The 15,366-nt window shown below is 47.5% G+C and overlaps 1 protein-coding gene across 1 annotated transcript in view; it reads left to right on the top strand.

The window, feature by feature from the left end:
• The window catches only part of CDAN1 (codanin 1), a 177,906-nt gene that overhangs the window by 53,965 nt on the left and 108,575 nt on the right, over positions 1–15,366 (top strand). The window contains exons 6-9 of the mRNA XM_073552672.1: positions 6,379–6,457; positions 7,463–7,583; positions 8,287–8,396; positions 8,493–8,582. Of these exons, the coding sequence (XP_073408773.1) occupies positions 6,379–6,457; positions 7,463–7,583; positions 8,287–8,396; positions 8,493–8,582 (400 nt within the window). The remainder of the gene's footprint in view (positions 1–6,378; positions 6,458–7,462; positions 7,584–8,286; positions 8,397–8,492; positions 8,583–15,366) is intronic.

The following is a 15,366-nucleotide window of genomic DNA, read 5'->3' on the forward strand; positions in this document are numbered from 1 at the left end:
AGCCTGGGAGATTCCCTGGAATCTGGGGATGAGTCTTGCAGAGGAAGATCTGCCAGGTTTAGACCTGGTGGATCTACCCAGTGCATTACAGGGATGCCAGCATGGGGTGTGTTTTAAAGGAAGCATTTTTACTATCCTGGCGAGCCTGTGGCCTCTTGGCAGGAAAAATCCTTCATAGAAGAGAAACAGCAAAAGGACCGAAACTTAGGCTTCAGAGGAGGCCGATGAGGTTTGGACTGAGAAAGGGGGAGAGCTCTTCCCTCGGGTGGCCTCCTTAATAATTTGGTCTAACTTGGAGCCAAATAGATGAGAACCCTGGAAAGGCAAGTTGGTAAGGGACTTATTTTCCAAAAAGTCCGACTGCCACGCCTTAAGCCAAATAGTCTGTATAATGGCCACTAAATTGCTGGATGCCTGAGAAGCACATGAACCTGTGTCCAGGGAGGTGGATACTATGTAGTTACCTGCATGAGTAATCTGGTCCACGAGGTTGGCCCGTTCCTCCAGTTGGGCTCCAGAAAGAATGCCTTGACGGAGTTGTTGAGCCCATGTAGCTGTGGACTTTGACACCCAGATGGTGGCAAAAGCAGGGCACAATGTCGAAGCGGCCACTTCATAGGCAGACGTTGCTAAAGACTCTATGATCCAGTCATTGGATTACTTGACGGATACTCTATTCGTAAAAGGGTGGACCATGTTGGAGGACAGTCTGGAAACTCAAGGGTCCACAGTCGGAGAAGTGGTCCAGTTCACAGTGAGCTCAGGGTTGAAGTGATATAGGATGCTGAGGAGTTTCTCTCTTTGGAAGCGTCTGGTCGGGTTTTCCAATTCCCTGGAAAGTACCTCCTCAAATTCTCGGTGTGGGGCAAAGACCTTGGGAGCTGGTCTCAACCATCTAAACAAAACCGCCTGTTCTGCGGGTTCCGTAGCGGTATCCTTAATGTTAAAGTTTTGGTTGACCGCCACAATGAGGCTCTGTACCATGTCTCTCATATTAGAGGCCAAAACGGTCTATACCTAAAAAAGAAGGCCCCTCTAATTACAAACTCTAAATAAAAATTATGGGATAGGGGGCAGTAAAAACTCTTCCATCTTCTGTCATCTTCCTTCTTTCTCTTCATCGTTTTGTTTATCTTCTTTATCTAAATCTTCTCTGGACTGGAAACTGATGGAGAGAGAGAAAGGGTGATATACCTCTCCATCCTGACGACGAGCCTTTCATTCAACATCGGAGCCTATCGGGAATATGAGATGTCCATGCCTCCTGAAACCAACAGGCTCTGGTGGGCAAGTGGGTAGGAGACTCGGGCCAGGACCAATGTTCATATCACCTAAATACTCTTCATGTGTTAGGGGTTGGGGTCCTGCCGGATAGACATATGAGGATACGGGTTGGCAGTACATGCCTTACTCAGTCTCTACGTGGGAGTACAGTGTGACTGTTTATACTGTGTCCCTCCAGAGGTAAAGGAGAAGATCCATCTGAAAAGTAAAAAAGGGAGACTTTACAGGAAAACGCTGAATACTGAGGTAGATATGAGTCTAGTAAAAGACCTGTGTCCACCTCCTATTGACGCTAAGCTAAAACTGATTAACCTAGTGCCGGTTGGTGGGGTGTACACTGTGGAGGAGGAGCTAATTTTTTTGTGCATAGTGTCAGCCTCCTAATGGCAACAGCATACACCCATGGTTTCCTGTGTCCCCAATAAAGCAATGGAGCAATAAGGATCCTGTAGGTATTATGTAGTTGAATGGGATTTCTGGGCTCTAGACTAATTTCTGCAGTCAATGCATGAGCTTTCTTGTCCTAATTTCATTCATCTTATTAACATTACTTGCACTCCCTCATCTCCATCTTTTAATTGTGCCCTCTAGAATCCACGGTCTGCTTGTAACAAGCTTCCTTTCCTACACAACTACTTTCTGAACAACTCTCTTAATCTGTTGGCCCTCACTGAAACCTGTATTCGGGATTCTGACACTGTCTCTCCTGCTGCCATTTCCTACGGTGGCTTACAATTCTCTCACTCCCTGAGACCCACAAACAGACATGGTGATGGAGTCGGCATGCTCCTGTCCCCGCAATGCACTTTCCAGGTCATCCCCCCAGTTCCATCTCTCTTATTCCCTTCTTTTGAGGTCCACACCATCAGGCTCTTCCATCCCCTCTCCCTCAGGGTAGCGGTCATATACCGGCCCCCAGGCTCACCCACCCACTTCCTTGACCACTTTTCAGCCTGGCTGCCGCACTTCATGTCCTCAGAACTTCCAACCCTCATCCTGGGAGACTTCAACATCCCCATTAACAGCCCTACTTCCACATCTGCATCCCAGCTTCTATCACTAACCACCTCTCTAGGCCTCTCACAGCTTTCAACCTCTGAGACACACAAGGACGGTAACACCCTTGATCTGGTCTTCGGCCGGCTCTGTTCAATCTCCCACCTAAATAACTCACTGCTTCCACTCTCTGACCACAACATTCTCTCCTTCACACTCCCAAATCCTCGCCCACCCCAGCTCACTCCTACCTACCATACAGTCAGAAATCTACAAGCCATTAACCCTCAGACACTTTCAGATTCCCTACACTCATCACTGTCCCCAATCTTCTCTTTTTCCTGTCCTAATCTGGCTGATCATCATTACAATGACACTCTTAGAAGCACCCTTGACCAAGTAGCTCCCCTCACTCTCAGAACCTCCAAACACAGTAAAACAGCCCTGGCTCACATCACAAACTCAACTTCTCCAGCGATGCTCTAGGAGTGCTGAACGGCTATGGAGAAAAAACCTGCACACCAGAAGACTTCATCCACTTCAAATTTATGTTAAGAACCTATAACGCTGCCCTTCACCTCGCCAAACAGACTTACTTCACCACCCTGATCTCCTCACTAGCCAACAACCCCAAGAAACTTTTTGACACTTTTCACTCCCTCCTCAGGCCAGAAGCACAAGCCCCTATCACAGACATTTGTGCTGATGACCTGGCCTCCCACTTTACAGAAAAAATAGATAATATCCGTCAGGAAATCTGCTCCCAACCACCAAGTGTGGTGACTCCCATCCCTTCCTGCATCTCCCCTGGCTCACTTTCCACAGTTGATCCCAATCACAGAAGAAGTCGTCTCCAGACTCCTCTCTTCTCGTCCGACTACATGCACTACCGACCCCATGCCCTCACATCTCCTCCAGTCTCTTTCTCCAGTCGTCACAACCCACCTAACTACAATCTTTAATCTTTCCCTCTCCTCGGGCATTTTCCCATCCTCCTTCAAACACGCCATTGTTACTCCATTACTAAAGAAACCCGCTCTCGACCCATCCTGCCCAAACAACTACAGACCAGTCTCCAATCTCCCCTTCATCTCTAAACTTTTGGAACGCCTAGTTTACTTCCGCCTTACCCGTTACCTCTCCACTCACTCCCTTCTAGACCCTTCACAGTCCGGCTTCCGCCCCCCACATTCGACTGAAACTGCACTCATCAAAGTGACCAATGACCTTCTGACAGCAAAACGTAACGGTGACCACTCTCTGCTCATTCTTCTTGACCTATCTGCAGCTTTCGATACTGTTGACCACCATCTCCTACTCTCTAGGCTCCAGTCACTAGGCATTAAGGACACTGCACTCTCCTGGTTCTCTTCCTATCTCTCTGATCGCTCCTTCAGTGTTTTGTTCTCTGGCTCCACGTCATCTCCTCTTCCTCTTGCTGTCGGGGTAACTCAGGGCTCAGTCCTTGGCCCCCTTCTTTTCTATCTACACGGCCCCAATTGGACAGACAATCAGCAGATTTGGCTTTCAGTACCATCTTTATGCTGATGACACACAACTATACACGTCTTCCCCCGACCTTACCCCCTCTTTACTGCAGAACGCCAGTGACTGTCCGCAGTCTCCAATATCATGTCCACTCTCTACCTGAAACTCAACCTCTCTAAAACTGAACAACTTCTGCTCCTGCCGTCTACTAACCTCCCTAAATCTGACATTTCCCTCTCCGTGGGTGGTACCACAATAACACCCCGGCAGCAGGCGCGCTGTCTGGGTGTTATGTTTGACACCAATCTCTCCTTCACATCCCATATACAATCTCTTGCCGCTTACACCTAAAGAACATCTCTAGAATCCGCCCTTTTCTCACTATGGAAACAACAAAAACCCTCACTGTTGCATTGATCCACTCCCGCCTGGATTACTGCAACGCTCTATTAATTGGCCTCCCCGTCATTCGGCTATCCCCTCTCCAGTCCATACTTAATGCAGCGGCCAGGATCGTCCATCTGGCTAATCGGTACTCGGACGCATCCGCTCTTCGCCAGTCCAAACATTGGCTGCCCATTCATTATAGAATCCAATTCAAAGTACTTGTTCTCACCCACAAAGCTCTCCACAGTGCGGCACCCCCTTACATCTCTTCCTTCATTTCTGTCTATCGGCCTAGCCGACCGCTGCGCTCTGCAAACGACTTTCGACTGACCTCTGCAGTAATCCGTACCTCCAACTCCCGACTCCAAGACTTCTCCCGTGCTGCTCCTATCCTCTGGAATGCTCTACCCCAAGAAATCAGGACTATCCACAATTTGCATAGTTTTAGGCGCTCCCTCAAAACACACTTGTTCAGAGCGGCCTATCACGTTCACTAATCAATGTCATTCTTTGTGTAAGTGTGTGTGTGTAGCCCATTCTCTATCGCCATCCATCCTTCACTCCCTCAAGATGGCTGGATCTTCATTGTAAATACACAATTGTAAATACACACCTGTACTTTGTATCTCCCTCATCTCATTGTAGATTGTAAGCTTTCACGAGCAGGGTCGTCTCATTTCATCTTATTTTGCTTTAATTATTGTATTGTTAATGTTGTTACTTATGACTTGTGTTTTGAAACTGTTAAACTTTAAAGCGCTGCGGAATATGTTGGCGCTATATAAATTTTATTATTATTATTAATGTTCTATTGAGCGAAGTGCAGGACAATCTATTTGCCAAGTGATTGCATCTAAGCTAATCACATCCATGTTGTCTTTTTACTGTCCCTTCATTCTATAAATTCAGGGGAATCCTAAGGGTCCCGTCACACCAAACGATGCACCAGCGATCCCGACAACGATACCACCTGGTCAGGATCGCTGGTGCATCGCTACATGATCGCAGGTGAGCTGCCAAACAGGCAGACACACCAGCGATCAAGGTAAATATCGGGTAACTCAGCGCGTGCGGCACTTAGTTACCCGATATTTACCTTGGATACCAGCTCCCAGCGCTAGCACGCTGGTATCCAAGGTACACAGCGGGTAACTAAGCGCCGCGCGCTTAGTTACCAGATATTTACCTTGGATACCAGCTCCCAGTGTCTGCTTACAGCTCTGGGAGCTCGCTGATCGATGGTCTCCCACTGCCACACGCAGCGATGCGTGCTGGCCAGCGGAAGACCAACGATCAGAAAATGGCCCAGGACATTCCTGCACGATCAGCGATACCCGGTGGGGGGGGGGGGGGCGGTCGCTGATACATGTCACACACAATGAGATCGCTGGAGAGATCGCTGATGCGTCACAAAATCAGCGATCTCGCTATGTGTGACGGGCCCTTTTACAGTGTGATATTTGCACACTGTCACGGTTCAGCAATCTGCAGTCACATACAGAGAGTGCAGAAATTTGTCTAAATCCTGGAAAACCTTAGTTGCTGTTATCAGTTCATTATTATGAGTGAGGCAATAGTTTGAAGCTACCAGTCCTTCATAATAGATGTCATGTAATATTACACTTCATTATAAGTAAATGTGAGATTAGTAGTTATAGTGGTGTATTTATTTTCATCTAAATTTATATTTCAAAAGTATAAACTTGCGTCCCTTTGATACCCGATGTGTACGTTAGTTACCAGCGTGCTGATGCAGGGAGCTGGTAACTAACGTAGACATCGGGTATCTAAGGGACGCACATCCCTTGGATACCCAATGTGTATGGTAATTACCAGCTCCCTGCATCAGCGCGCTGGTAACTAACGAACACAGCGACACCGCGCGCTCGGCGTCGCTGTGCTGATCGCTGGTGAAGCTGTCTGTGTGACAGCTCACCAGCGATCACATAGCGACTTACCAGCGATCCTGACACGTTGATATCATTGTCGGGATCGCTGGTAAGTCGCTATGTGTGACTCCAGCTTTACCGCTTGCTGTGTAAACACTGCCTGACAAGTGTTATTGTTTACGTACTTTTTTTTTTAATCAGATATTTTAATTGCATTTTAATAGGATGCGTTGTTTCCTTATACTATCTCAACCCCACTTCCGTTGAAGATACATATCAGGCCTTCATGCAATATCTACATACCTCGGCTATATATTTTCCCCTTATTTTTCAGATGCTGTGGAACAGAAGTGCTTTCTGAGTGTACACAATTGTGTGTATTTTGCTGTTCTGGTCCTGGACTTGCAGTTTAAGTATGATGCTTTATCAGTACTTTGGTATAGTCACCTTGTATGTTACATGATGGGATACTTATTTAATTGACCTATACTAATTAAAGCTCTGTTCATACTTTTTTGCTGTAAAAGAGAAATAGCGCAATAGTGCATTATCCGGTGTGCAGATAACAATTGCAAGTAATACACTCACCAAATGGAGTTTTGTAACAGGCAATGGAGGATTCGCTGCTGCTGCAGAACAGGAAAAATGTGGTCAGACAATCCGCGCTGCGAATCACTAAAAACTCGGATTATTAATACAGTGGTCTTTATTCTACGCATTTCAGTGTCACAGAACTCCTTCCTCAGGAAAAAACCACCACTCACTTTTTTTTTTCCTGAGGAAGGAGTTCTGTGAGACTCTGAAACGCGTAGAATAAAGACCACTGTATTAATAATCCGAGTTTCTAGTGATTCGCAGCGCGGATTGTCTGACCACATTTTTCCTGTTCTGAATCATACTTTTTTGCTGATATGTTGGGGTTTTCTGGTATTTTTTGTTGAGATGAATAAATGTTATCTGCAGTATTATTGTCTTTTAAAAAAAACAAGAATGTGAAAGTTCCATATTAAGATCATAAAGATTGTCTGGATGTTCAATACGGTGTCTGCAAAGTTTTCTTAGTTGTATTTTGAACAAAAGCTGTAGCAATAACCTAAGATGATTGTGAGTCCTGTACATCTAAATAACAAACCATGTAAGTCTCTCAATTGTTGAGTCTGATGCAGAAGCACCCTGATCAGACAATTATGTCTGATGAAGGCTTATCCAGCTAATGTTTTCAGTAAGGAGGTGTAATTCACATAATGATTAATTTTTCTAATATATTATGATAATTGCAAATTGCAGTTTACTTTTGCAGGTTTTAGATGTATTAGACATGTTGTATATGCAGGAACCGCAGACCTACTTCACCCAGAAAGTATAGAAAGTTAACCTGTAATCACATCATGGTAACAGTTGTGTCTGTGCTTCTGCAGCGTTATTTCCCTCTTGGATAAAAGTACGTTGAAGCTCCTAGCAGAGAATGAACGTATTGGGGCATTTTCTCCTACCTTACAAGAGCGGCTCCTAGAAGTACACAGAACCAGTAAAGGAAAGGTAAAGGAAAAATTAAACAACATTTTGATACATATTAAACGGCTGTCTGCTCAACTCATTTGGCAGACAGCTATCTTTTTTATTTACATACATTACATGCGCATGCATGTAATGCCATTGGAGATTAGTCAAGAAGTCCCTATATTGTTGCTGTAATATACCAGAAGTAGAGATGAGTGAATTCTCAGGACGCTGGTCAGTATTCCATGGTCCCTTGACCTGAGCCCTAAGAACAACCTTGCACCTGCTTCCATCTCCAACTCCTCGCTTGATTAACTGGTCTATTACAACATCATTATTGCAGCTTGATTTAATCAAAAAGAGGAGGCTGTTCTTAGAGATCCCGTCCAGCAGCTACGAAATTACTGACCTGGCCGCTGGACCAGTGTCTAGCGAATAGATTCACTCATCTCTAGCCAGACGAACTTTGATGCACAGACTTGATGCTGGTTCCCTGACCCAAACTTGGCATCCTATTAGGCATGCACAAGGCCGCTAAGTTCGGCTTTGGACACTCACGGCCCCCCCATGCACCGCTGGCTATTTTCAGACCGTGACACACGGATGTGTGAATCTAGATTGTGGGTTGGGGAGGTCTTGCCACATTTTCATGATGCAGATTGACAGCAAACTTGTACAATGCAGGAGAAATAAAAAAAAGGAACAACACCTTATAGAGATGTCTACTATTTTTTTTCTCAAGGTATCTCTTCTTCTTACATCAACTCTGCATTCAGTGTCTTTCCAGCCAGAAACTGATAACCGTTCTAATTTTCCAAGTGATCGGTCATTTCATATCTTTAAGAAGCAGAGGTAATTTCTTTGCTTTGTAATTTGCTATAAACTCTATAAGCAGTGTAATGTATCTTTGTCTCATTGCTATTAATAATTGATCCATTTATATTTCAGGGATATTTTCTATGAGCTCCTTCGGGAGTGGGAAGATTGCCATGAAAAGACAGACTGGGACTTTGCGCGTTGTATGGGCAATAAGATAAGGTATTATATGATAACCAGTCTGTGTTAAAAATGTGGTCAGGTCTTAAGGGCATTTTACACATAGCAATATCATTAGCGATCTCGCTAAAGCGTCACTGATTTTGTGACTCAACAGCGATATCGCTAGCGATATCTCTACATGTGACACTTACCTCCGACCGACCCCCCTGCTGGATATCGCGGATTGCACGTGAACGCTCTGGGCCGTTTTCTTCTCGCCGGAGTCCCGCTGGCACTGACAAGCGACGCATGGATGCAGGCGGAAGACGTAATCTTTGCTACCGTCTGACAGGTAAGTAACGACCGCCGAGCGTCGCTGGTGAGATCTGCCTGTTTGGCAGCTCACTAGCGACCAGTTAGGGATGCACCAGCGATCCTGACCGGTTGGCATCGTTGTCGGGATCGCTGGTGCATCGCTAAATGTAACGGGACCGTTAGCTAAGGTTTGAGCAGTTTTGTCTTGGTCTAGCATGTTAGACAATGGGCTCCATTACAAGTAGTAGATGGCATCTTATCTACCTGTTAAATTTTGTCAAGAAAGATATCTGATGGCATAATGGCTTTTTTTTTTTTTTTTAAGCACATAATATACCGTATTTTTCAAATTATAAGACACACTTTTTCCCCCAAAATTTGGAGGGAAAATGGGGGTGTGTCTTATAATGAGGATATACCTTTCCAGCCGCGGTGGACCAGGGTCGCGGCTGGAGGAGGATAGAGAGAACGTGGCCACAGGCTGGGATGAGGGGGTGTTCGGATATGAGGTGCACCGCTGCGGGTGTTTCTGGTGCTGCTGCGGGGCTCTGCTGACACTTTTTGAAAGGCCAGAGCCCCACAGTTCCATAGTTTCCTATGCGGTGGACTCTGGGGAAAATGGCTGCAGGGGGCGGCGCAGATGGAGATCTCGGTGCCAAGATTTTGGGAGATGACATCTCAGTGCTGAGATGTCATCTCCCGAGATTTTGGTGCCGAGATCTCCATCTGTGCATGCACCGCCCCCGGCAGCCATTTTCCCGGAGTCCACGCATAGGAAACCCTGGAACTGCGGTCCATTCCGGAATCCCATCTCCCAATCAATATTCTAGAGATTCGGGCGATCAGGCTAATCCTTTGGAAATTCCATCAACTTCTAGCAGGTCGCCCCTTTCGGATTCAGTCAAACAACGCCACGGCGGTGGCATACATCAACCGACAGGGGGGCACATGAAGCAGAAGAGCAATGCTCGAGGTAGCTCACATTCTGCGATGGGCCGAGATAAACCACTCAGTCATCTCTGCAGTTCATATCCTGGGAGTAGAGAATTGGGCGGCAGATTTTCTCAGCTGTCAGGGTCTCGCCTCAGGAGAGTGGACCCTTCATCCAGAAGTCTTCCAGCAAATTTGCCAACGCTGGGGAACACTGGATGTCGACCTCATGGCCTCAAGGCTCAATGCGAAAGTTCCGGCGTTCGTAGCTCTGTCCTGCGACCCATTAGCCATCGTGTCGGAATAACTGGTTCTCCCATGTCATCAATTTAGTCTCCCTTACGTGTTTCCGCTGCTTCTGCTACTTCCGAGGGTCATCAGAAAGAACAAAGTGGAAGGAATCCCGGTGATTCTCGTCGCACCAGACTGACCACGCCGAACTAGTGCAACTAGTCGGCAACGTTCCTTGGCGGTTACCGGACCACCCAGACCTACTCTCTCAGGGGCTGATTTACCACCAGAACTCGAGAGTTCTGAATTTAACGGCCTGGCCATTGAATCCTGGATTCTAGCCCAGTCTGGCTTCACGCAGCAAGTAGCTTCCACCATGATTAACGCTCAGTAACCCTCATCCATGCGCATTTACCATCGCATTTGGAAGACCTTTTTCTCTTGGTGCAGAACTCACGGATGTTCCCCACTCGTGTTTTCTATCCCTTCCATTTTGGAGTTACTCCAAGCAGGGTTAGACTCAGGCCTGGCACTGGCTTCTCTCAAATGTCAGATTTCGGCCTTATCCGTTCTTTTTCAGCGAAGGATAGCTGCCAAATCGCAGGTTGAGACCTTCATACAGGGAGTGTCGCATCTTGTCCCCCCTCCCCCTACAAGATGCCCCTGGAGCCCTGGAACCTTAACCTGGTCCTAGGTGCCCTGCAAGAAAGCCCCTTTCGAACTTCGAACCTCTGCAGGACGCAGCGCTTGCCCTTCTTTCTTGGAAGGCTGCTTTTCTTGTGGCAGTATCATCCATTAGGTGAGTCTCGGAGATGGCGGCCTTGTCTTGCAAGCCCCCACTTCTGGTTTCCACCAGGACAAGTTGGTGTTGAGAACGTCTCTGTCCTTTTTACCTAAGGTGGTCTCCTTCCATCTGAATGAGGACATACCGTAGTTCTGCCCAGCGCCGATCCATCGTACTGAGAAAGGTCTACACACTTTGGACTTGGTTAGGGCACTCTGGAAATACATTTCTCGAACGGCACCTTTCCGCAAATCAGATTCCCTCTTTGTGCTTCCGGAGGGGCACAAAAAGGGTCTGCCTGCTTCTAAAGCTACAATAGCCAGGTGGATCCGCTCAGCGATCACACTCCACTCTGTCAGTGGGGGGCTTCTGCAGATGCCGCCCTTGGCAGATGGATTCTGCAATCGGCAGTATCACACCTGTAGGGCAGATTTAACCTGTTGGTACACAAGGTTTCAGCTGTCGTGCTCTTTCCCACCCAGGGACTGCTTTAGGATATCCCATGGTCCTGTGTCCCCCAATGAGGCGAAGGAGAAACAGGAATTTTTGTGTGTACTAACCGTGAAATGCTTTACTCCGAGCCACTCACTGGGTGATACAGCACCCACCCTGTTAGCCCGTTGGCTTGTGGATGTTCTTTGGTTTTGATATGTTGCATTTTTTGTTTGCTACTTACGAGCTCCCACTGCTTTGCACCGAACTGGTTCAGTAAAGAGCCAACAGAGGGTGTATACTGCGGAGGAGGAGTTAATTTCTTTATATGTTTGCTTAGTGTCCTCCTAGTGGTACCAGCATAACACCCATGGTCCTGTATCCCCCAATGAGTGGCTTGGAGAAAAGGATTTTACGGTGAGTACACACAAAAATCCCTGTTTTTCTCCTTAAAATTTGGGGTGCGTCTTATAATCCAGAGCTTCTTACTATCCGCAAAATACCGGACATGCTGTGTTCATTGTTGGGACTATAGGATAACTTTGGTTGTGACACAGGGGGGCCCTGGCAAAGATCGCTGTGTGTTGCTGTACGTTGCAGCCTATTGTAAGTGAATCTATTTGCGTTTTGTTGTTTGCGTCTAGCAAGTCACAAAAAGTCGAACCAATTGGATTTTTCGTTGCGCCTTGTGGTCACAATGTTGGACCAGTTCCTTTGCATTATGCTGCAACATTTTTTTTTTTTTGCTGCACGACCTGTTTCAAGGCCAAAGTCACACCTTTAAAGCTCCAGCCTAAAATCTATTTTCTTTGCAATTTCACGCTTTTAGACCTATATGTGTGTTAAAAATGTTGCAGCCTCTACATATCACAGTAAATAGACTGCAGAATCAGTAAAAGGGGTTGTCCGGTGAACAAAGGTTATGACTGTCAAGTGATAACTTGTTGCTTGATCGGTGGTGGTCCAACCGCTGGGGCCCTACTTTAATATGCTTAAAAAGGCACTTTTATTTCCGCTATAACTAAGCAGCGTGTATGCTTGACTACAGCTCCATTCAGTCACTGGAGCTGCCAAGTACTGCACTCGGCTTAATCTGGCACCCCCTTTTGGAAGGATTAGTGGTGGTCGGGCATCTGACCTGCTGCTTCATTGACAGAACGGGGAACTTTTATCCCTATAACAATCGGTGCAGGTCCTAGTAGTCGGCCACCCCTCTCTCGTCAATCAGTAAAATATCACCTATCCTGCAGATAAACGAATCATTATTTTCTCTTATCGCTTCATTGGGGGACACAGGAACCATGGGTGTAGGCTGCTGACACAAACACAAAAAATGTTAGCTCCTCCTCCGCAATGTACACCCCACCGACTAGCACTGGGTTAATCAATTTTAGCTTAGTGTCTGTATAGGAGGTGGTCACGGGTCTTTTACTAGACCCATATCTACCTCGGCTTTCATCATTTTCCAGTAATGTCTCTTTTTCAAATGGATCTTCTCCTTTACCTCTGGAGGGATGCAGTGTGAAAAGTCACAACTGTGCTCCCACGTAGAGACTGAGTACGGTGTGTACTGCCACCCCTTATCCTCATATGTCTTGTCAGCAGGACCCCAGCCCCTAACACTGAAGAGTGTTTAGGTGACTCCTAACTTTGGTCCTGGCCCCTGTCTCCTACCCACTCTCCCACCAGAGCCTGTCAGTTTCAGGAGCAATAAGAATGTGGAAAACGGTCTTTGGAGCGCAGAAAAGAGACTCAGACGTGAGATGGGGTTAAACCACAACCTGATGGAGACTGATCCTGCGTCGAAACGCGTTGTGGTTTAACCCCATCTCTCGTCTGAGTCTCTTTCCTGCGCTCCTAAGACCGTTTTCCACATTCTTATTGCTCCTATCCTCCATCGGAGGTTTTCGGCTGAAGCTGCGGTGGAGACCTGACATCATTACTTACTCTAATGTCAGTTTCAGGAGGCATGGACGTCCCTCAATCTAAGAGGCTCAGACGTTTATCGATGGTCTTCTGTGGAGAGGTACATCTCTTTTTCTCTCCCTCTTAGGTTCCTGTCCAGAGGTGTTGAGGAGAAGGTTTTGGTAATGATGAAGAAGGAAAGAATGAAGATAGAGGAAGGTCTAGCTTTCCCTTGTTAGGGCAGGCACTGGGGATGAGCAGCGCAGCATGGATGGGCGGGGGGGGGGGGGGGGTGCGAGCAGAGATATAGTGCCGTTAACTTTGGGGCCTCCACGTCACCTTCCCCTGCTTCATCGGTTAGTGTTTTGTACTTTAGTCCCCGTCTGCAGCATGGCCTAGCCTCGGCAGCTAGCTCCGCCCCTCTTCCCTGCATCATCGTGTGCGCTTTTTTTTCCCGCCCGTTGTAGACCTGCTCCCTCTTCTTAATAGCTCCACCCCCTTCTCGGAGCTCCCGTAGTTAGCTACGCCCACTTTTCCCGGCCTCATTGTCCTAATTCTTTTGCACACGTCCCCCTTTTTTCCAGTGGCGCGGAAACTCCCCGCGTTTTTCACTACGGGCCCTCCTCTTCCTCGCTGTGGTCACCATTTGCCGGCATTGGAACCCAGAAGGTGGCTTTTCCCTGCAAGAAGTTTATGCATTTACTCCTGCAACTGTATTGGAGCTCCCTCTACAGTCTGGAACCAGACAGGACCTGCAGCTTCTTATGAGAAGCTCTGCTCTGCAGACTGACACTCTCTTCATTATATATCCTTCTGGCATTAGTTAATGGGTCTACTTATTATCATGCCTAATCCTAAAAGAGAGAGCTCTCGCCCTCCTGCTTCCTCCTCTTCTACTTTTGTCAGGCACTTTGTCTGCTCTTCATGTAATTACGAGCTCCCTTCAGGCCAGTCCTTTGCCTTCTGTCAGTACTGCCGCAGTTCCACCGCGCCTGCTACCCAGGAGCCCCCTACTACAGGAGAGAGTGGTTCCCATATCCCAGTGTCGGTTGTCACAAACTGTTGCTGGCCTCACCAAGGTTTTTCAGACTCTGGTTGTCCGCTCTTGACAGCTTGCTCCTTCCTGCCTCCGCCGTTTCTAGAGGATCACAGAACTCACCGGTCGTGCCTACCAACATGGGCCATAAGAGACCCAAGCAGGAGCGTCGTTCTAGGTCCTCCTCCCGCTCTGTCTCTCCCCCTGGTCTTTCCCGGCGGACTGCTTCTTCCCGGTCCTCCTCCCCCAAGTCAGGCAAGGCGCTATCAGAGGATGACTCGGACCTGGATTCTGACCAGGCCTCTAATATGAGGGACATGGTCCAGAGCCTCATTGTGGCGGTCATTCAGACCTGTAACATGGATACCGCTACGGAACCCGCAGAACAGGCGGTTTCGTGTAGACGGTCGAGACCAGCTCCCAAGTTCTTTGCGACACACAGAGAATCTGAGAAGGTACTTTCTGGAGAATGGGAAAACCCGACCAGACGCTTCCAAAGAAGGAAGAGCCTCAGCATCCTATATCCCTTCGCCCCTGAGCTCACAGGGAACTGGACCACTTCTCCAAATGTGGACCCTCCAGTTTCCACTTAAATGGAGCATCTGTCAAGGACTCCAATGACAGGATCATAAAGTCTTTTGCTTAGTCTGCCTTTGAAGCGGCCGCTTCTGCATTGTGCCCTGCCTTTGCCACCACCTGGGTGTCAAAGTCCATAGCTGCATGGGCTAAGCCACTCCGTCAGGGCATTGTTGCTGGAACAAATTTCTCATGCAGGCAAGTACATGGTATCCGCCTCTCTGGACGCTGCTTCATGTGCGGCTCAGGCGTCTAGCAATATTGTGGCCATCCGATGGACTTTTTGGCTTAAGGCATGTCAGGCGGACTTATCTTCAAAAAAGTTCCATATCAGCATTCCGTTCCAGGGTTCCCATCTATTTGGCTCCAAGCTGGACCAAATTGTTAAGGAGGTCATCAGAGGGATGAGTTCCCTCCTTCCTCAGTCCAAACCTCGCCAGCTTCCTTTTGAAGCGTAGGTTTCGGCCCTTTCGCCTTTTCTCTGCGTCGTAGGATTTTTTCCGCCAAGAGAGGCCACATGCTCACCAGAATAGGAATCTTCTCTACCAATCAACGTCCTCGATATATGGGCCATTCTTCTGTCCTTGCTCCACTAGGAAAAGGCTTCTTAGGGATTTGCCAGTCCTAGTTCAAAC

The sequence above is a fragment of the Dendrobates tinctorius genome, unplaced genomic scaffold (assembly GCF_039654945.1).
Source record: "Dendrobates tinctorius isolate UK_male_01 unplaced genomic scaffold, ASM3965494v1 ptg000194l, whole genome shotgun sequence".
Classification (NCBI taxonomy): Eukaryota; Metazoa; Chordata; class Amphibia; order Anura; family Dendrobatidae; genus Dendrobates; species Dendrobates tinctorius.